The sequence below is a fragment of the Leopardus geoffroyi genome, chromosome E2 (assembly GCF_018350155.1).
Source record: "Leopardus geoffroyi isolate Oge1 chromosome E2, O.geoffroyi_Oge1_pat1.0, whole genome shotgun sequence".
NCBI classification, from domain to species: Eukaryota; Metazoa; Chordata; class Mammalia; order Carnivora; family Felidae; genus Leopardus; species Leopardus geoffroyi.
In genome coordinates, this window is record NC_059335.1 from 15,666,553 (window position 1) to 15,687,018 (window position 20,466).

The 20,466-nt window shown below is 57.3% G+C and overlaps 1 protein-coding gene across 12 annotated transcripts; it reads left to right on the plus strand.

The window, feature by feature from the left end:
- Window positions 1-5,331: 5,331 nt before the first annotated feature.
- DPF1 (double PHD fingers 1) lies at window positions 5,332-18,853 on the plus strand. 12 transcript variants are annotated; one of them, XM_045442478.1, is made up of 12 exons: window positions 5,333-5,484; window positions 11,305-11,465; window positions 11,559-11,666; window positions 13,182-13,309; window positions 13,568-13,657; window positions 14,040-14,118; window positions 14,317-14,448; window positions 15,330-15,380; window positions 15,475-15,594; window positions 16,724-16,836; window positions 17,417-17,540; window positions 17,682-18,853. In XM_045442478.1, exons 1-12 carry the CDS (start codon window positions 5,342-5,344, stop codon window positions 17,750-17,752), a joined length of 1,320 nt encoding a protein of 439 aa, XP_045298434.1. In that variant the 5' UTR covers window positions 5,333-5,341; the 3' UTR covers window positions 17,753-18,853. The 12 variants fall into 12 exon arrangements, with proteins under 12 accessions (XP_045298440.1, XP_045298434.1, XP_045298445.1 ...); XM_045442481.1 differs by having other exon boundaries at window positions 5,337-5,484; window positions 17,417-17,528; XM_045442482.1 differs by having other exon boundaries at window positions 5,337-5,484; window positions 17,447-17,540.
- The last annotated feature ends 1,613 nt before the right edge of the window (window positions 18,854-20,466 follow it).

Below are 20,466 nucleotides of genomic sequence, written 5' to 3' on the forward strand. Positions count from 1 at the left end.
GAAGGGTGGAGGGTGGGCGGTCACAAGCCCAGGAAAGGCGTCAGCCACGGATGCTGGGAGAGGTGCCCACCTGATTCTCTCCTAGCGCCTCTGGAACTGGAGGGGAAGGAATAATGTTATGTTATGTTATGTTATGTTATGTTATGTTATGTTATGTTATGTTATGTTATGTTATGTTATTTACTTACTGTTTATTTATTTGTTTTTTGAGAGACAGGGATAGTTAGAGTGGGGGGAGGGGCAGAGAGAGAGAGAGAGAGAGAGAGAATCCATGCTGCCAACACACAGCCCCATGTGAGGCTTGAACCCATGAACTGTGAGATCATGACCTGAGCTGAAACCAAGAGTTGGAGGCTTAATCCACGGATCCTCCCAGGCTCCCTGAAATTTCTGTTGTTTTAAGCCCCTGAGTTTGTAGTCATTTGTCACAGCAGCCAAGTTCTGCCACGTCTCATCTCCTCCTCCCCCCCACTCTGCCCAGTCCTCCCGCCAGAACTTCCTCAGCCTCCTCCCTGGTCGGTCTCTGTGCTCCCTCCTTGCTCCCACAGTTTGGCCCACACGTGCGACCATGGGGATCCTTCTAAAACAGCATTCCATTATCCTTGGAGCCCTCCACGGCTCCCTTCCCTTCCTTGCCCTGCCCTGCCCTTCCCCTCCCCTTCCCTTCCCCTCCCTCCCCTTCCCTTCCTTCCCTACCTGACGCGGTTTCACCTGCGCCGTGTCTCAGGAGTTGTTGCAAGGGTCACGTGAGTGTGCGCAGTTAGCCGGTGAGAGTGATCAGGGACCAGGACTCCTCCCACAGCCACCCCGTCAGGGCCGCGCAGAGGGTGCTTTGGGGTGGGCACACCCAAGTTCAAGTCCAGTCTTTGAGATGTATTTGTGATCTCTGACCAGCGAATGGGGGGTGGGGGGTGGGGGGCGGCTGGAATAATGCCCCTCCCCCGCCAGGCTGCTGTGCAAAACCTTGAGCCCAGGTGAGGTGCACAGTAGGTGTTCAGCCACAGGAATTTATGGCATGAGGACCACAGAGGGTATTTACCGCGTGGGGTGTGCCAGGCGCTGTTCTAAGTGCTTTGCGTGGACCCCCAGCATCCTCACCACAAACCCGTGAAGCTGGAATAATTAATCCTAGTTTATAGATGAGGAAACTGAACTTCCAGAAAGATTGAGGAAGTTCCTGCAGAGCCACAGGGGCGCACGGGACACTGGCCCACGGAGCCCATGCCATCCACTCTCGGCTCTGTGGCTTGTGCTGTGACCCCCCCTCCCCAGGCCCCGCGGCAGCCCAGTGCTTGACGGTCATCCCTTCAGCTGTATTTTGTGTCTTCTCTCTGTGTTTGTCCTCACGCTCTAACCCAGTGGTTCTCATGCCATGAGGTCATTGGAGAGATGTGGGGGCTGGTTTGGGATGGATGGTGGGGGCTGTTGACAGAGACCCTGAATCTCTAGGACCGGGGCGGGGGGGGGGGGGTTGGGGGGCGGGGTTGGGCAGGGATGGCACTTTCACAGAATGCCTGAGTGGATTCTGCCACAGGAAGTCGGTTAGCCTCCCGGCTCAGAGGAGCACAGGGAAGAAAGGTGAGTTTAACTTCTGAGTCAGGCCTGGGTTCAAATCCTAGCTCTCCCTGTCCTGACGGGTAGGAGCTCTTGGTGAGGGTATTGTCTCTCTGAGCCTAAATTGCCTGTCTGATGCTGAGGTGATAAGTCCTGCTCCCTAAGGGTGGTCGGTGTGATTCAGTGATGTAAAACCTGCAAAAAAACAAAAAACAAAAAAAAAAAAAACCAAAAAACAAAAACAAAAACAAACAAACAAACAAAAAAACAAAAAAACCCCACCTCAGTACAGGTCCTGACACACAGGAAGAGCTAAACCAATGAGACTGTACATTATCATTGTTGTTATTATTATGGATCATTATGGTTGTTGCCCTGGTATTGTGTGATCCCCAACCTCACCTCCTCTGTACTTCAAAAAAAATTTTAAGTTTATTTATTTATTTAGAGAGGGACAGAAATAGTACAAGTGGGGGAGGGGCAGAGAGAGAGAGAGAGAGAGAGAGAGAGAAAGAATCCCAAACAGGCTCCGCGATGTCAGCACAGAGTATGCAGGGCTCGAACTCACAAAGCGTGAGATCATGACCTGAGCCAAAACCAAGAGTCGGACACTTAATGGACTGAGCCAGCCAGGTGCCCCTCACCCAGGTGTTTATTTTTTTGAGAGAGGGAGAGAGAGAGCGCGCATTCGCAGGAGGGGCAGAGAGAGAGGGAGACAGAGGATCCTAAGTGGGCTCTCTGCTCTCAGCACAATGCGGGGCTCGAACCCACAAACTGTGAGATCATGACCTGAGCTGAAGTCTGACGCTTAACTGACTGAACCACCCAGGCGCCCCGCGTCTATACTTCGATATCCACATCCGGTCAGGAGACTTCTGAAGGTCATGTCTGAACATCCCAAGGGAGGTTTAGGGGAGGGCTGGATACTCGGAAGATTAGTGGGGAAGAGAGGGATGTGGGGTGGGAGGTTAGCAATAGCGTCTTCCTCAGAAGCCCAGGGGGGGCCCCCAAGAGTCTGGAACAGAGGGTCTCCTAGTGATTCTACAGGAGCTTTTGGGCTAGGATGTCAGACACCAGTGGCCAGGTGCTAGGCAGGGTCTGAGGCTCAGGGTGGGTGGACCATGTCTCCACTAGTGGCCTCACTGCCACCTGGGTATCTGTCCCAGGTCTGAGGATTCAGAACAACCCGTGTGGACAAAGACTGGAGCCACAGTGCCCTCTGGTGGCCAGATGCTTGGGCTCCAGGGTTAAGTGAAGTGACCAAAGTTTGGGACTTCCAGGGACAGCGTTTGTTCCCAAAACTCCAGTGACGGGAAGAGTAGGCATCAGGACCCAAGATGTCAGAACAGACACTTACCCTGTGTCTGGAGAGGGCAAGGGGTCAGGACTTGGAAAGGATTCTCGTGGAATCTCCTACAAAAGGCACCCCCCCGCCCCCCAGGGTGCTGTCTCAGTCTGTACAGCATGCGACTTTTTTTTTTTTTTTTTTTAGTGTTTATTTATTTTTGAGAGGAGGAAAGAGAGTGTGAGCAGGGAAGGGGTGGAGAGAGAGGGAGACACAGATCTGAAGCAGACTCTAGGCTCTGAGCTGTCAGCACAGAGCCCCATGCGGGGCTTCGAACTGGTGAACCACAAGACCTGAGCTGAAGTCAGATGCTCAACTGACTGAGCCATCCAGGTGTCCCAAGCATATGACTCTTGATGTCAGAGTCATGAGTTCAAGCCCCACGTTGGGTCAGGAGGCTCCTCTGGGCTCCCACAGAGCCTGTGCTTCTCTATCCCAGCCTCGACCCCTCTGCCTGGGCTTCCTCCACTCTTGGCTGCCATTGTGTGGTGATGGGTCTCTTATCCCACTGGACTGTGAGCTTAAGAGCCCGGGGAAGAGCCAGCACGGCTGTGTCCAGCCTGCCCACACAGAGCTGGGGACCATAATCCTCTAGAAAGGAGTGAATGTGCCTGCTAACCTCTCCCTTCTCTTTGCCTTTAACTCTAGACCCCCTGCTGGGAAGGTTTCCTTAATGCAGCACCCCACCCCCCACTCAGGTTGTCCAAGTGTCTGTGTGGGGCACAGTCTGGACCCCACCTGACTCTGTCCCCGCTAGTTGTGTGCCTCAGAGCTAGATGGTGAGGAGACACACGGAGCATGACAACTAGTTGATTCACTTATTTATTCAACAAATAATTATTGAGCACCTACTATGTTCCAGGCCCTGTTCTAGGCACTGGGGAGACAGCAGTGGATGGAACAACAATCCCTGCCCTCACAGAGCTATTATTCTAATGGGCAGAGACAGACACTAAGTCAAATAACTAAACAGATTTAGTACAAGATGACAAACTATGGTATGCATTGGAAGAAAAGGCATTTCAGAGGACAGAGTTATGGAGGATTCTATTTTAGCTGAGGTTCGATCTGAGGAGGTAACATTTAATCAAAAACCTGAATAAAGCGAGGGATGGAGCCATGTGGATATCGGGGAGGAATATTCTAAGCAGAGAGAACAGTAAGTGCAAAGATCCTGTGGCTGACATGGGATTGGAATGCTCCAGGAACAGGGAGGAGGCCGGTGTGACGGGAGCAAAGTTAGCCAATGGAAGGAAAGAGGGAGATGAGGTTAGAAATGTGATGAAGGTTGGGGAGGGGATCACTTGGGGCATTGAGGGCAGACTGAGGATTTTGCACTTTATTCCAGTTATGAAAGAAGCCCCCGGAGGTTTTGAGCCCAAGAGCGTTGTGACGCCATATGTTTTAGGTAGCTCACTCTGGCTGCCATGGGGAGAACAGACATGGGGTTGTCCAGGCGGGACACAATGGTGGACAGTACCAGGTGGAGGGTGTGAAGGGAGAAGAGTGGGTAGATCCTGGATCTGCTTTGTGAATGTAGAGATAACATGATTTACTGATGGGCTTGGTGTGTGTGTGTGTGTGAAAAAGAAGAGTCGATGATTGATTGCACTTAGAACAAAATCCATTTTCTTTGTAATGTCCTACAAGGCTCTACATGATCTGGGTCCTTGCCCTCTCCCCAACCTTGTCTCTCCCCTCACTCATTCTGCTCCGATCACACCAGCTCTCTTACTGATCTTTGCACTTGTCAAAGCGTCTTCCCTTTCCCCTCCTGTCTCCTGGCTGGAACTTCTCGGGTCTCAGCTCAAATGTCATCTTCTCAGAGAAGCCGTTTTATAGCATTCATAATTTTCTAAATTGATTTTGTCTATTTATTTTCTTCTTCGTCATCTTGTCTTTCTCCACTAAAAGGTGAGCTGCTTGAGGGCAGCGACTTTGGTCACTGCTCTGTGTCCCAGTGCCTGGAAAAGTGCCCGGCACCTGGCAAGCACTGATTAAGTGAACAAAGACGCTGGTTAACCTCTGTGCTTGTTTACAGGCTGGCTTACACAGAAGAGACACCCAGACAAGCAGGCATAGACAACAACACACAACAGATCCTTGGGTCATCCACATACCCTGGGGAGACCCAGAAGCCAGGGGCCACCTGCTCCCGCGCCCGCGGTTCCTGGTGGATGGAGAGCCCGAGGTGGGAATGGAGCACCCCCAGGGAGGAGGAAAAGATGCTCTGGGACGAGCCCAGCCCCGCCCTGTATCCCCAGCAGCCAATGGGCGTGTGGTCCTCCCGGCGCCCCCTGGGACGTGTAGTCCGGTCAGGGGCGCCCTCGGGCGCCGCTGTGCGCCCCTAGACTCCACGTCCCGTCGTGCGCCGGGAGGTGCGGGGATTGGCCGAGCCCCGCCCCCGGCCCGCCCCGCTCAGCTCGCGCCGCAGCCCCAAGAATGAATGAAATCGTAGCGCGCTGGGCGGCAGAGCGGGCGGCGCAGGCCGGGCTGGGCCCGCGCGCGGCGGCAGCAGCGCCCCGGGCCGGAGGCGGCCCAGCCGAGCGGGCCATGGCCACCGCCATTCAGAACCCGCTCAAGTCGTGAGTGTCCCCGCCGTTCACGTCCCTCCATCCCTCCATCCCGCCCCCCACCCCTGGCCCTTCCCCCGCCTCTTGGGGAGGGGGACGCAGCGCGCGGAAGGTAGTTTAATGGGGGCCCTCCAGCTCGTCCCCCCCCACCGCTGGGGGACCTGCCGCCCCTTGTTGCCCCCTGGGGTAGGGGGCGGAAGCCCCTTCAGGGTCGCGGGGGCGTCTCTTCTTTGTCGCTGTCAGTGAAGGAATGTGGCGCGGGTTGGGGGGTGGCGGAGGCCGTTTCCCCACCCAGAGTGGGGGTAGGGGCTTCCCTCTCCTCCTCCTCCATCTCTCCTTCTCCGTGTCTCCGGGGGCGCCGGGGGGCATAGGGCTGGGAGTACGAACGCCCAAGTCCAGACCTCAGCCTCCGGGGTCTTCACCACCCTCCTTCCCCCTCAGCAGAGCACCTTTCTCTTTCCTCTCTCCTTCTCCGGGGACCTCGGCCCGCGTGGCCGCAGGGTGGGAGCTGAGACGTCGGGGTTCCCTGCTGGCTCCCTTTTTTCCTCCCCGGGTCTTCGGGACCTAGAAGCTCCGACGCCCAGGTCAGTTTAGACCGTGGGATTCCTCCCTCTCCCCGCCCATACACATCTAACCAGAGCATCTGGGACCGGATGCTTCGGGAGAGGATGCTGGCAGCACCCTCAATCTCGGGGGATTCCCTCCCTTTCTCCCCGTCCGCGTCCCTCCTCCGAGCGTTAGCTTCCTCCTGGGCCCGGTGGCTGGGAACCTGGACGCCCGGGTTCAAGCCTAGCTCTGTCCCATCCCTCTCCTCTCTTAGCCACCTCTTTTCACTGTCTTTCCATCTCTCTCTCTCGCTCCCTCTTCGGGATCCTGGACTCCCGGGTCCCAGCGCTCCCCACCCCCTTTCCTCCGGCGGTGACAGCGGGCTCAGAGTGACAGGCGCGCGGCCGTTCCCGCCCTCCCTCCCCGGCTGGCGAGCGCGGCACTCCCCTCCCCCTCCGCCCCTGCCCGGGGTGGGGGGGTGGGGGTGGAGAAGGCGGAGGGCGAACGCCCGCGGCGCCGCACAAAGGGACTGTGGCGACCTCCCCCCCTTCCCCCAACCTCTTGCTCTCGCCGCCTTGACCTTGAGCAGCGCGTGTTGGGGGGTGGGGAGGGGGAAGGGGCCGGGAGCGCCCCCCAGCCTCCCAAAGGCCGGGCCTGATGGCTGGACCCTAGGCCCCCAGTTGTTTCTGCTTTCTGGCGGGGGGCTGTTGGGAGAGGAGTGGGGCGGGGGTTAATAGGCACGCGCCTACACGTGTGGCTTTGCCGTGAGCAGGAGAGCTTGCAGGGCGTGTGCGGAGCCGGGGTCAGTGTGAGGAGGTGTGTGACGGTGACACCCTTCTGCTTCCCTCACTCTGTCTTAACACACAGACGGAGGTGTGCCCCACGAGGAACACCCTCGAGCTGGCTGGGACAGGGTTCCTGTGCAGGTTGGTGGATCTACAGGCATTCTGGCCTCCTCCCTCTGACCCTGGCCGGACCTCTTGGAGGAGGTCAGAGGAAGCGTTGGGGTGGGTGTGCCAGCGCCCTGCTTTGCCCTTCTTTGCTCTCCTCTTCAGACAGGTCCTCGGGGTCGAGGGCAGAGACTGGCTTCTGAAAGAATGGGAGCCAAATCCCCTTGGGAGTGGGAGGCTGGAGGGAGTGCGAGGCTGGGTATTCTGACTACCTGGTTTCAAACCTCATCTTGAGCCCTTAAGTCTCCCCCTCCCTTCTCCCCCTCCTCCAGAGCCTCAGTGTTACCATCTGTGTACTGGGGACTGCTAACAGAGCCTATTATCCCATGGGGCTTGTGATCTTTGCAAAGCACTTAGTACAGAGCCTGACCCTGACTAAATGTAGTGATTAGTAGTCATAGCATCAATATTGATTTCTCTTGCGGTCCAGTTCCCACATGGGGCATTGCGGGGGCCTGGGCAAAGTTAGGGTGCGGGTGCCAGTGCCCTTCTTTGCTCTCATCTTCTAAGGCATCTGCAGGGGTGGGGGTAGGGGGTGGAACTCCCCTGCTTGGGCAGGGGAGTTCAAGTGTGGGAGGGGGATCTGTGAGGGTTACTAGCGGTAGGGAAAGGGAGGCAAGTTTCAGCCTGGGTCTGGTGGTGGGGGGGGGGTTCAATCGTGCTGGTGGACAAGGGCCTCCGGGGAGGTGATGGAGTTTTCTACACTCAGCCTCCAAACCGATCAAATGGATGCAAGGGTTCTGGGGTGGGGCAGGAGTGAGCTGGGGTGTCTGAGGCTGGAGGTGTGGGGAGCAAGTGTAAGCATGTGTGGGTGGTGGGAGGTGAGAGAGGAAGGTGGCAAGGGCATTCTCTGAGCTGAGCTGCTGGGCAGAGGGGGAGGGCTTAGTCTGGATGCGATACGGGGTAACCAGGGGAGGGGCCTGAAGACCAGAGTGAGAATGTGGGTACCATTCCAGGTAAGCATCCCCGACTTACTCTCCTTGCCACCTATTCTCAACCAGATATGAAGCAGAGACCTACTCTGTCCTGTTGCGGGTAGGAGAGGGGGAAGGTCAAGGCCTTAGCTGGGGGAGATGGGGGAGGGTTTGTGGTTTGTGGAAGGGGTCTGAGACACTACAGGTGTGTGTGTGTGTGTGTGTGTGTGTGTGTGTGTGTGTGTGTGTTTAGAAGTGATAAGTATGGAAGACCTTGGGGGTGTCTCTCACCAGAGGGTAGGTAGGGGCATCAAGTGACAAAAGAGGTGAAGGCTATTATGCAGTCTGTCTGCCGGAGAGCCCCCTGGTGGACAAGGACATTTGTGGGCGTTTTTAATCCACGCAGGGGCTCAAACTTGAACACAAACTTTGGACGGGGGGGGGGGTTCCAGGTGAGTGTTGGTGCAGCTTGGTGGGTCAGCTCACTATCTGGGGATCGCTTAGGGTACAGTCTGTGTGAGTGACAGTGGGAAAAAGAAGGAAGTAAAAACTCACTTGGGTACAGATATCTAGGCGAGTGAGTCCCTCCCTTAGTCCCACCTTCAAAGAGCCACCAGGGGCTTAGATTCCTCATCTGGAAAATGGGGGGTAAAAATAGCATCACCCCAGAGGGTCATTATGAGAATTGCACCAGTGAATCAAGTACTTAGAACTGTGTCTGACACATCATGGGTACTCAGTATATTTACTCGTTCAACAAATACTGAGCATCTTTTATGTACCAGGCATTCCTCTTCTTCTCTTCCTCCCCCTCCTCCTCCCCCTCCTCCATCTTCTTTTTTTTAAAGCTTATTTATTTTTGTGAGAGAGCGTACACGCACGTGCCCGCGTGTGAGCAGGGGAAGGGGCAGAGAGGGAGACAGCGTGGAAGCGGGCTCTGTGCTATCAGCGCAAAGCCCAACACGTGGGGCTCCAACCCACAAACTGTGAGATCTTGATCCCAGCGGCAGTCCGGTCGCTCAATCGACTGAGCCACCCAGGCGCCCCAGGGTATTATTCTTTCTAGAATGGCTGGCTGTTTTACACCTTAACTACATATCAAATCCTCTTTGTGGAATGAGTGAAGTTTTACTGAACACTTACTACCTGCCAGGTACCTTTTAAAAACACTTTACACATATGTACTCGTTTAATCCTTACGACAATCCAATGAGGTGTCATCCTCATTTTACACGTGAGGAAACCGAGGCCCAGAAAGGTTAAGTCATTTGCCCAAGGCCACATGGCCACCAAATGGCAGAGCCAGGATTTGAATCCACAAGGTGTGGCTCCCGCTGCAAAGTAGCACTGTGCGGTCTAGCCCGCGGAAGGAAGGGATAGAGCAGGGCGGGGTCACTGTGAGAGTGACAGCCCTGGAGGGACTAGATAGGGTTCTCTGGAGCTGGGAGGGACTGGGGAGGGGGGGGGGGGAGGTGTCAGTGAGCCAAGCGCAGGCTTAGCCGGTGGACGTCTGTATGGGCACCTCTTAGGTATCTCTAAGTCTCAGGGCATTGAAGTGTTTGTGTGAGTGTAAATGTACGTGAGTCTGTAAAGGTGTGGGAGTGAAGTGTGCGTGAGTCTACGTGGGAGGCTGTGAGTATACGTGTGAATGTGTGTGTAAACTGCCGTATGTGGGTGTGTGCGAGTCCAGGTGTGCATGTGTGAGTGTCTGCCCGGGAGACTAGATGTGCGTCTGGGCGAACGTGTGTGAGTGACTGCGCGCTCCCTGGGCCCCACCTCTGCACCCGCTTCCCCGCGGGGTCCCGCGGGTCCCCGGGCCCGGGACTACGACTCCCAGAATGGCCCGGGCGGGCCCGCCCCGCCGTCGTGATTGGCTGTGGTCCCGGTGCTCCCGCCCCGCGGGAATGAATGGATGGGCGGCCTCAGCGCCCGCCCGAGCGCTGGGAGGACCGACCCGGCGGGGACCTGCTGGGGGCAGGACCCGGGGAGCAAGATGGCCACGGTCATCCCCGGCCCCCTGAGGTGCTGCGGGCCGGCGGGAGGTGGGGGAGGGCGCGCGGGCGGGTCTGCGCGGGCGTGTGTGTGTGGCGGCCGGGGGTGGGGCCGAAGGGGTGTCTGGGGGGCTGTCACCGTGGGCCGTGCTGCGCGGGGGTGCGAATGTGTGCGATCATGGGTCTCTGGCAAGAACGGTGTCCGACGCGCTGCTCCTGGACGAGCGGAGGGTGTGGGGAGCTCGGAGCCCTCTTCGGGTCCTTTTCGGGGAAGGGGGTCATGTCCCGCCCGGCGACCCCCGGGGTTGGGGAGAGAGTGAAATGGCCTGGAGGTGCGGGAGCCTTGGTAAACTTGAGTGAAGCCCACACTACCTTTGTCTTGGCGTGTGGAGTGTGTGTCACTTGTTTGTACTGTTATTTTTTTGTTTTTTGTGTGTGTGTTTTTGGGTATGTGTGTGGATATGTGTTTAATATCTTTCAGTCTACCAGGTATCTTGGGATATTTGGGTCTTTGAGTGTATGTACATGTCCTTTGAAGCCGCATCATTTGTGTTCTGTGTCTGGATTTGTAGTTGTGCGTGTATTTATGTGTACATTTTTGTGTGAATATGGGTGGATTTGTCTGTTTCTATATTGTATATGTGTATATCTTTGTGTTTGGATATGTGGTGTTTTAGATGTTGGTTTCTATATCGTGTATCTTTATGATTGTGTGTACGTGTGTGTCCTGTGTGAATCTGTGCGATTTCTTTGTATAGTGTGCCTGGACATTGTGTGTGTGCGCGTGTGTGATTTGTTTGTGTTGTGTCTTTAGATATGTGTGTAGGTGCACATGTGGGTAGTTTGTTTTAACATTTCTTCTAACATTTGTGTATGTGTGTGTCTTTGGTTGCATGAGTGTGTGTGTGAAGTGTGGTGTCTGTGATCTGTTTGCATGTTGTGTGTCTTTGTGTGGGTGCTTTGTTTATGTTGTGTGTCTTTGGATATGTGATGTGTATTTGTGCGTGGATATATGTGTGTTGTGTCTGTCCCACACTATGTATCTGCGATGTTTGTGTTTTTTTCAGTAGATATTTGTGTGTGCACATATGTGAGATTTGTCTGTTTCTCCTTTGTGAGTTTTGGGATATGTCTGTCTTTGTGTGTGAATCCTGTGTGGTTTGTTTGTGTTGTGTATTTTGATATGTGCACGGATGGATGGGTCTTGGTGTATTTTTGTCTGTTTCTACATTATGTGTGTGTATCCACCGGTTGGCTCCGGGCCTGCTTGGGTCTCAGGTTGGGGGCTCCTGAGTCCAGGGGCGACAGGAGGGGAGAGACTGGAGGAGTCGGATCACCCATTCCCGAGCGGCGCGTTGAGGGAGGGGTGCTGGACGACCCGGCGCTCCTGCCCTTGGTGACAGCCACTCGCCCGCTCGCTCGCCCTCACAGCCTAGGCGAGGACTTCTACCGCGAGGCCATTGAGCACTGCCGCAGCTACAACGCGCGCCTGTGCGCTGAGCGCAGCCTGCGCCTGCCCTTCCTCGACTCGCAGACCGGCGTGGCCCAGAACAACTGCTACATCTGGATGGAAAAGACCCACCGCGGCCCTGGTATCCGCTGGGAGAGCAGGGGCGGGGTGGGGCGGGGCGGGGCAGCGGCTTTGCGGCGGCGTTCTCGGTCCTCACCGCCCTCCTCACCTGCAGGTCTGGCCCCGGGACAGATCTACACGTACCCCGCGCGCTGTTGGAGAAAGAAACGGAGACTTAACATCCTGGAGGACCCCAGACTCCGGCCCTGCGAGTACAAGATCGGTGGGTGGAGCTCCATCCTGTGCCCGGGGTGGCCCCAGCCCGGCCCGGGGCAAACGCTGATCCGTGTGTGGTGACGCCTGTGTGGTTCTGAGCATTTGCCTTTATTTCCCTTCTAGCGAGTGTCTGCAGGTGTGTGTCTGGCTGTAGTCCAGACATTTCTCCAGTTTTCCCTGAGTGACTGCTTTGGACTTGGACGTGTCTTCTCCTACTGGGGCCCAGGTGTATTCCGGGGCCCGGTGCTATCTGTTAGGTGCCTAGGTGGCTCCTCCCAGGTGAACTGGGATGTGTTGCTGTGCGGCTGTCTTTCTTCCTGTGGGCGCCTGAGTGTGTGTGCGTGTGTGAGAGTGTCTGGTGGTAAGCCTTTGCGTCGGTAGTGGAGTGGATGTAAGTATCTGTGTCTCTTTCTAGGTGTTTCCAAGGACATTAGAGGGTTTGTTTCATCTCATGTGTGTCTGGTCTCCCAGAGTGTCCGGCCGTTTCTGGCTGTGTCTGAGTGCATCGGGGTGTCTGGTGTCTCTTCTTTTGAGTGTCTGGATGCTTTGGAATGTCTGGGAGAATCTCTTCCCCTAGTATCTGGTATATCAGGTGTATCTCTGCCCACGTGTGCTGGTCCAACCAGACCGTCTGGCCTTATCGCTTCTTGAATGTGACCAGTACTATTAGAGTCACTGGCTCTTTCTCTTCCCTCGTCCTCTGTGTGGGTCCAGGTATATTGAAGTGTCCATCTGTGTGGGTTTTTTTTTTAAGTTTGTTTGTCTGTTTGCTTATCTAGAGAGTGCCCACACGGGCTGGGGAGGGGCGGAGAGAAAGACGGAATCCCAAGCGGGTACCCTGCCACCAGAGCAGAGCCTGCTGACCTAAGCCGATCAAGGCGCCATGGAGTGTCCATCTGGCTGTCTTTCTGGGTGTGTCGATTCCCTCAGAGGCGCCGTGTGTGGCTCCCCTGTGTACATCCGTGTGTGTCCATCTGAGTAGTTCTCTCCAGATGTGTCTGTCTGTATCTCCCCTGTGTGTGTCCACATGTCTGGTAGGGTCTGGCTGGGTGTTCCTTATGCGGACCTAGGTATAGCTGACAATTTCGTGTCTCTTTCTGATTGTCTCTGGGTGTATCCCAGGGTTTGGATATGTTTCCTCTACGTGACTGGGTGTGTCTGAGTGTCTGGGTGTATCTCCTTCTTTGTGTGTCTGGCTGTCTCCAGATGATCCGTCTGTATCTCCCATGTGTCCCTGTTTGAGAATCTGTGTTTCTCCACGTGCATCCAGGTGTAAGCGAGGGAGGGTCTGGCGTGTCTCCGTCTGAGTGTGTCTGAGCGGATCCGAGGGCCTGGCCGTGTCTTTCCCAGGTCTCGGCCTCCTTCCCAGTATGCATGATTGAATCTTTGAGTCTGTTGCTGGTCAAGTGTGGGAACACCTCTTTCCTGGAGCAAAGGGCATGGCTCCCCAACCTGGGCAGTTTGAGAAATCCTCCAGGGACAACTTCCCCACTTGACCTCCCCACCATGGCCTTGTCCCCAGATTGTGAGGCACCCCTGAAGAAGGAGGGTGGCCTCCCCGAAGGGCCTGTCCTTGAGGCGCTACTGTGTGCTGAGACAGGGGAGAAGAAGATTGAGTTGAAGGAGGAGGAAACCATTATGGACTGCCAGGTGGGACCACCCCTCAGGGGCCCCGGCCGCCTTGTCACCCCCACCACCTGCCCTGGCGCACCCTGTTCCCGCTCTCCGATCTCCCCTGGTTCCCTAGGGCCTTTGGGCCTCCTAAGTCGCATCCTTCCACACCTCATCTCTGTTCGGAAGACCTCCCTGCTTGCCCTGCGCCCCCAGTCTCCAGCTGTGTCCGCAACTCCCACAGAGAAGGACAGCATCCCCCATTTTCTTGACCTCAGTCTCCCTTCTGGTGTCCAGAAACAGCAGCTGCTGGAGTTTCCACATGATCTCGAGGTGGAAGACTTGGAGGATGACATTCCCAGGAGGAAGAACAGGGCTAAAGGAAAGGTATCACCCCCAAATCTTTCTCCCTCACCTCTCTCCTCAGTGACGGATCCCATACACTGAGCGTTTATCGTGGTCAGACCCTAACCCACCCAGTTTGGCCTCACCTAATTCCCAGAGCAGCCTGAAGGGGTAGAGGATTTTATACCCATCGTACAGAAGAGGACGCTGAGGCTCAGCTATATGAACCCACTGGCAAAACAGAGATTGTATAGTGGGTCAGAGCCGCCTTCACACCCATGAGGAAGTCTCTGAGAGGTCAAGGGGGTTACTCGAGGCCCATAGTCAGGAAGTGGCAGAGCTGCGGTTCACCTTTCAGGTTCCAGTGATGAAAACTCTTTCAGTTGCCTCCCTTCTTGGCCCCTCATCCCGCCTCTTCCCCCAGGCATATGGCATCGGGGGTCTCCGGAAACGCCAGGACACCGCATCCCTGGAGGACCGAGACAAGCCGTATGTCTGTGATAGTGAGTCCTTCTGAAGAGGGGGAAAGAGAGAGTGGGGCCTAGGGACCTCTCCCCTGCTGGCCCCCTCCCTCCTGTTCTAGAGCCCGGCGGGAGGGGATGCTCAGGCCTCTGGCAGAGGGGGGAGGTGTGATCCCCGAGGCCAGGGTGGAGGCCGCATGGGCTGGGAGGGCTGACCGGCCCTCCCTGCTCGCTCTCCAGTCTGTGGGAAACGGTATAAGAACCGGCCAGGGCTCAGCTACCACTACACCCACACCCACCTGGCTGAGGAGGAGGGGGAGGAGAACGCCGAGCGCCACGCCCTGCCCTTCCACCGGAAAAACAACCATAAACGTGAGCAGGCAGGCGGGCTGTGGGGTAGTGAGGGGCCCCGGGAGTGGGGGCTGAGGAGCCTGGGAGGGAGGGGGCACATTAGACATTTCTGGAAAATCTCCAGCTCAGCGGTCCCCTCCCCCCACCGACCATGGGGATGCTGGCTCTGGGGTTGCCATGGCAACCAACCATCTCTCCCTCGCTCCCGGCCGGGCGTAATATTTCTGGGTCTGATTTATTGTTTCAATTAGAGCTTGGGGAGGGGGGTGATAGATGACTCCCCTCCCTCTCTGCCTCCCGTTCTCCCTTTTCTGCTAAGCTTTGGCTGAGGGGCAGGGTCTGTGGCCTGGGAGCCCTTGGCGCCTGCCCGTGCCAATCTCGTGGCAGCCCTGACAGCCGAGGGATGGGAGAGGGCTCGGGAGAGGCTCCGCCAGCCGAGAAACTGTCTTCGCACCCACCTCTTGGTGGGAGAGGGCGGTCTCTTCACCCCGTCCCCACCACGCACCGGGCACCTCTGTGTTCAGAATTTTTCTTGTGAACAACCGTCTGTTTGCATATCAGATCTTGGCCAGTGGTACCCCCAGTTTTTATCTAGTTGGGGCTTAGTTGGCACTGGTTGTGTGGCAGAAAGGGGAAGCAGGGGGGCTCTTCCTAAAGCTGTTATTTGCCAGTTTTGCCTAATAAAGAGTGAGTTGTCCTCAAAGAGTTTGGGGCTCCTGATGAGAATTATTTGGGCTCCCATCCCCGTTCTGCCGCGGCCACAACTTGGGGTAGCTACTCTCTCTCCTTACCTCCCCCATGCCTGGATAAAGGGGTCCACCCCGGGGCTGGGGCTGAGGCTGGGGGGCAGGGTGGAGCCTTGCCTATGGTGAGAGCCCCTCTCTCTGTCCCCCCAACCCCAGAGTTTTACAAAGAATTGGCCTGGGTCCCTGAGGCACAGAGGAAACACACAGGTAGGGACGCCTCCCTCTGCCCCTACTCGTGCAGCAGCCTTTGACTAGGTGCCCCCGCCCGCCTACGTCAACCCCCCCGCCTGCTGTCTTTCAGCCAAGAAGGCGCCCGATGGCACTGTCATCCCCAACGGCTACTGTGACTTCTGCCTGGGTGGCTCCAAGAAGACGGGGTGTCCCGAGGACCTCATCTCCTGTGCTGACTGTGGGCGATCAGGTGATACCCTCACCTGAGGTTGCTGGGGGCCCGGGTGGAGGGGATGCCAGGAGTCCCGATCTGGAGGCTGGAAGGCGGAGAAGTGCGGCCTGGGGCTGGGGGGATCCAGAGCTGGTGGGGTGGACTCAACTGCTGAGGACCTTGGGAAACTGGGAGGGGGAGGGGTGGTCAGAGAGGCTCTGGGAATAAGGGGCTCTGGGATGCGGTCGTCACGGCGTTGCCGGTCGTAGCACGTGCTTAGCATGGCACGAGGGGCAGTGAAAGGTGGTTGCCAAGGCATTGTGGGTAGGGAACCGTGATAGTAATGGATGGCCGATGCCTGGGCACTGTGGATAACCGAGGGCGCTTGCCATGGAGTTGCGGTTAGTGGGATGTGGTTTCCCAGGGTGGGCTTGTAGGTAATAGACTGTGGTTGCCTCAGCACGGTGGGTAATGAATTGTGGTTGTCATGGTATCACGGGGAGTGCGATAGGGTTGTCACGGCAACGGGGTAGCGTGGAACGTAACTTGTGGCACCGGGTGGCGGCTGAGGGGGTCTCCGCACTGGGGTAGTGCGACGGCTGTGGGATCGGCGTCACGCGGTACCGCCGGGAACACTTCGGTCGCTCGCCCATCCTGGGGGACGGGCGTTGGGTCACAGGGAACCCAGAGCGTGGGGACCCCACTGTGGAAGGCGGTTGCCATGGCGCCGTGGCTGGGAGGACGTGGCTGCCGCGTTACTGTGGTTAACAGAACCTGTCGGCCACTGTGCTGTGGGTAATGGAATGTGGCTGCCTCAGCACAGCGGCTAACAGAATGTGGCGGCCCCGGGTGTTGTGGGTGGTAGAAAGTGGTTGCCACAGCACTGCGGGTAATGGAATGCGGTTGCCATGGTATTCTGGGGAGCAGAATGTGGTTACCATGGTGGCTGGTAGGAGACTGGTGGCCACGGTCGCGGCAGCGCTGCTTGCGGCACGGTCGGTCGCTGGGCACCGTGTGCGGGGTGGGGTCGGGCTGTGGGCCACGGGAGCTCCTCCGGCCCTAGGACCCAGGGGTGGGGGCCGAGCCATCTCCTCCCTGGGGGGGCGGGGATCAGTCACCACCGGGGGCGTGATGAGCCCTAACTGCATCCCTGCCCCTTGGCCCCCAGGACACCCCTCATGTTTACAGTTTACGGTGAACATGACGGCGGCCGTGCGGACCTACCGCTGGCAGTGCATCGAGTGCAAGTCCTGCAGCCTGTGCGGCACCTCGGAGAACGACGTGAGTGCCCGCCCGCCTCCCCTGGGACATGCCCCCAGGTGGCCTCCCGTCCGGCACCTCCGCCTCTGCCAGTCGGGCCTAAAGCCTTTCCCTGGAGCCCCTCCCTGGTGAACACTAGTAACCTGTATTATTATTATTGCTTAGTGTCCATTAACTGAGCCCGGCACTTAGTGCTCCTCATCTCTCTGACTCCTCCCAACCACCCTCCGAGGTAGGTGCTCTCGTTCCCACTCCGCAGAGAAGACACTGAGCTCAGAGAGGGGACATGACGTGCCCGAGGTCACGTCTAGGAAATTAGTGGAGCTGGGAACCGAACCCAACGTCCATTGCTTCCAGAGCTGGTGTCAGACCATCTCGGTGGCGTTTGAAGTGTTGCACAGAATCTATAAAACCCAGACTGCGAGTTGCAAACCGGCCGACCACAGGGGTGTTTTGCTTGGCCAAGCAGGGTTTCGCAAAGATTCCGTGATGCGAAGCCCGTCTCGGAGCCCTTTCTCGTGGGAGGGACCGCCTTCCCCGGCCCCTTTGACCTACCCCTGCCCCAGCCCCCCACCCCGGTTTCTGGTGCCCGTGCCCCCAGGGTGCCAGCTGGGCGGGTCTCACCCCCCAGGACCAGCTGCTGTTTTGTGACGACTGCGATCGGGGTTACCACATGTACTGCCTGAGCCCCCCCATGGCGGAGCCCCCGGAAGGTGAGAGAAGAGGTGGGCATGACACGGGGGCGGGTGGGTCGGAAAGCTGTCTTCCGGCTGGTGAAGACCAAAGACCGTGTCTGCTGGCTGGGAGGTTGGGTCAGCCTCTTGGGGACCCGGGCCTAAATCCCTGTCCTCTGGCCACCCCCACAGGGAGCTGGAGTTGTCACCTCTGTCTTCGGCACCTGAAAGAAAAGGCCTCTGCCTACATCACCCTCACCTAGGCCTGGCTCTGGCTCACCCGGACCTCTGGGGTGGTGCTTACCTATCTGCCTCTCGGAGCTCCTCCACGCTCTCTCCGCCCTCAGTGCCCCACAGTGGAGGGGGACAGGGGAAGCACGAGAGGGGGCGGGGCCACCCCCTTCCCTCTGTGCAGGTGGAATGTTTGCCCTGTGGGTTGGTGGGCCCAGCAGGGCCCCTCTCCCTTCCTCCCTCCTTCCCCATCCCTTGGCGAATGGGCACCGGGGGCTTCTGCTCCCCTCAAAGCCATACCCCGCCTCTGGGCGGGCATGAGGGGTGGTTGATGCCAGCCCGGGGCACGGACACAGCGTTTTTCTAAAGAAAAAGTCAAAAAGTTAAAAAAAAAAAAAAAAAAAAAGAAAGAAAAAAGAAATTAATATATACAAAGAGTCCTATAAGGCCTGGCTGGGTGGAGGGGGTGCTGCCGAGCGCATCCACTGGGCACCGGTCTATGCCAGCTTCCTGCCTACCAGCCCCACCCCCCAGTTTCTGGAGTTGCAGCTGTCCCACCTCTTCACCCAATGTGGGCACCATCCCCCTTCGTGCCCAGGGCAGGTGGGTGTGGTGTCCACCCTCGCCCCCTCTTGGTGCCCACCGTGGATACTGCATGACGTGAACCATGGTTTTGAACTCCGTTCCTGCTCCCTCCCTGAGAGCCCCACCCTGCCCGCTCTGTGCCTGCCGCCTGCCCTGGCTGGTGGGCGTCGGCTGGGGGGGCAAGGCGGGCAAGGCGGGCCCCTGCCCAGCGCCTGCTGGAATGAGAAGCACAGACTCTACAACGGACTAGTTTTTCCCCCTTCCCCTGCTCCAGTTCCCCACCGGCCAGGCCGGGCTGCCCCCTGCCACCCTCGCTGGCCATTTTGGGGGTAGCGAGGGGGCGTGGTTGTTTCTTGTGGTTGTGTGTGTTTGTTGTTCGGGTTAAAAAAAAGGGAAATTGAGACTGCAAGTGGGGGGAGGTGGTGGGTTTGGGGGGTCTCCCCCAATCCAGGCATGCCCCCCCCTTGTAAACGAGTCTCCTTTATTGCCTGCCTCTGCTGTGAATTAACTTGTTCTGTGTATTAAACTGGGCCTGACCCCTCTGCCCACGACTGCCTCGTTCTCCAGGCTGGACTGGGGCACCACCAAGAAGGGGAGATGGGGGCCTCCTAGGGGGAGACTTGACCAAGGTTAACAGCTGGAGCCCGCCCGACCTCCATCTCCCTCCATCTCCCCCCTGCACCCCGCCTTTCTCTGGCTTTGTCCCAGCTCCTCCCAGCCTCGCCGGGAAAGGAGAGGGGGGATGGGGTGGAGGGGGCTCCCGCCCAGCCAGCTGTGGTTGCCCTGGCAACGGACTGCTGCAGCTGCAGTGAGCAGCAGTGAGGGGGGAGGCGGGAGCTGGGGCCTGGGGGAAGGGATGGAAAGATGAAGAGGCCGCCCCTCCCGGGCTATGGTAGGCGGTGGGGGTGCCCAGAGCACCTCCTCTGGGTCCCCAGAGCGCCTCACCTGGGGTCCCCCATCCGGATGTGGGGCAAAGAGCGGAGGGGAAAGGACCAAGGAGAGAATGACACGCACATGAGGTTGGGCGGGGAAGCAGATTTGGGCGAGGTGGGATGAGGAGAAAACCAGGACACTGAAAGATCAGGAGAGAGACACAGAGCCACACATTTATAGAGAATCAGAAAAAGAGCAGGAGAGGGAAGAAATAGATCTGGAGAGAGAGGTAGATGAGTGAGCCACAGGAGTGATGGGAGGGGGGAGAACAGAAGAGAGATGGAGATTCAGTGGGAGAGGGAGACATCAGGGAGAGACAGAAGGAGGAAGGAGCCGGTGATTTAGGGAAGCGGGAGAGATCCGATGAGGGGAGGTAGAGAACCAGGGCACATAAATTAGGAGAGAGGCCAAAGAATAAGAGGGAGGCACATTTGGGGTTAGAGAGATACAGTCAGGATCCAGGGACGGGCCAAGTCTCAGGACAATGACACAGAGATGAGACTTCGTGGGAGAGGAGGACAAAGAATTTGGGGGGACAATAGAGAAATGTGGAGAGAGCCAAAGGTATAAAGGATTCAGAGGTTGGCTGGGGAAGAGAGCCAGGGGTGATGGGAGGGAGAGAGATGGGGGGGAGGGTGCAAGAGGGCACTCGTGGGATGGCCGAGGAAGTTGGAAACTGGGGCAAGATCAAGATGGGGAAGGGACCAGCAGGGCACAGTGTGGGTGCGAGTTGCGGGGCGTTGGACGTTGGTGTGTGTCACAGGCTCCAGGAGAGAATGTGAGAACAGCTTGTTCCATGGTTCCCATGCCGGTTGGGGGAGGGCCGAATGGGGAGGAGATGGGGCCTCAAGAAGGGCGGAGACTGGGAGAGTGTCTGGAACACTCTAGAATTTTTAGATGTGGAAATAGCTGGTCCACCTCCTCTGGAAAAAGGATATACACCCGTTTTGGAAAAAGATATTTTTTTTGGGGGGGAGGGGAGAGGCTGAGTCAGAGGAGCATCAGGTTTTAGCTCAGAGATGGAACACTCCATGACAGGTAAGTAGGTGGGGTGGGTCAGGAAGATCTAGCCACCTGGCCAGCCCTGTCGAGAGGCTGGGCCGCTTCTCAGATCCGGACTTCCCACAAGAGTCCAGACCTTGGATTTTCACGTGGAATTCTGAGATTCAGAAAATCGGTTGGACCCTGATCCCCAGGTCAAACCGCAAGTGTTTCACCAGGGCAGATG

Bases quoted from the DNA above. Each gene is read 5' to 3' on its own strand.
- DPF1 (XM_045442478.1), top strand. From the start codon at position 5,342: ATGAATGAAATCGTAGCGCGCTGGGCGGCAGAGCGGGCGGCGCAGGCC. The intron at 14,449-15,329 runs GTGAGCAGGCAG...CCCCAACCCCAG, and splicing joins CCGGAAAAACAACCATAAAC to AGTTTTACAAAGAATTGGCC. The intron at 15,381-15,474 runs GTAGGGACGCCT...GCTGTCTTTCAG, and splicing joins GGCACAGAGGAAACACACAG to CCAAGAAGGCGCCCGATGGC.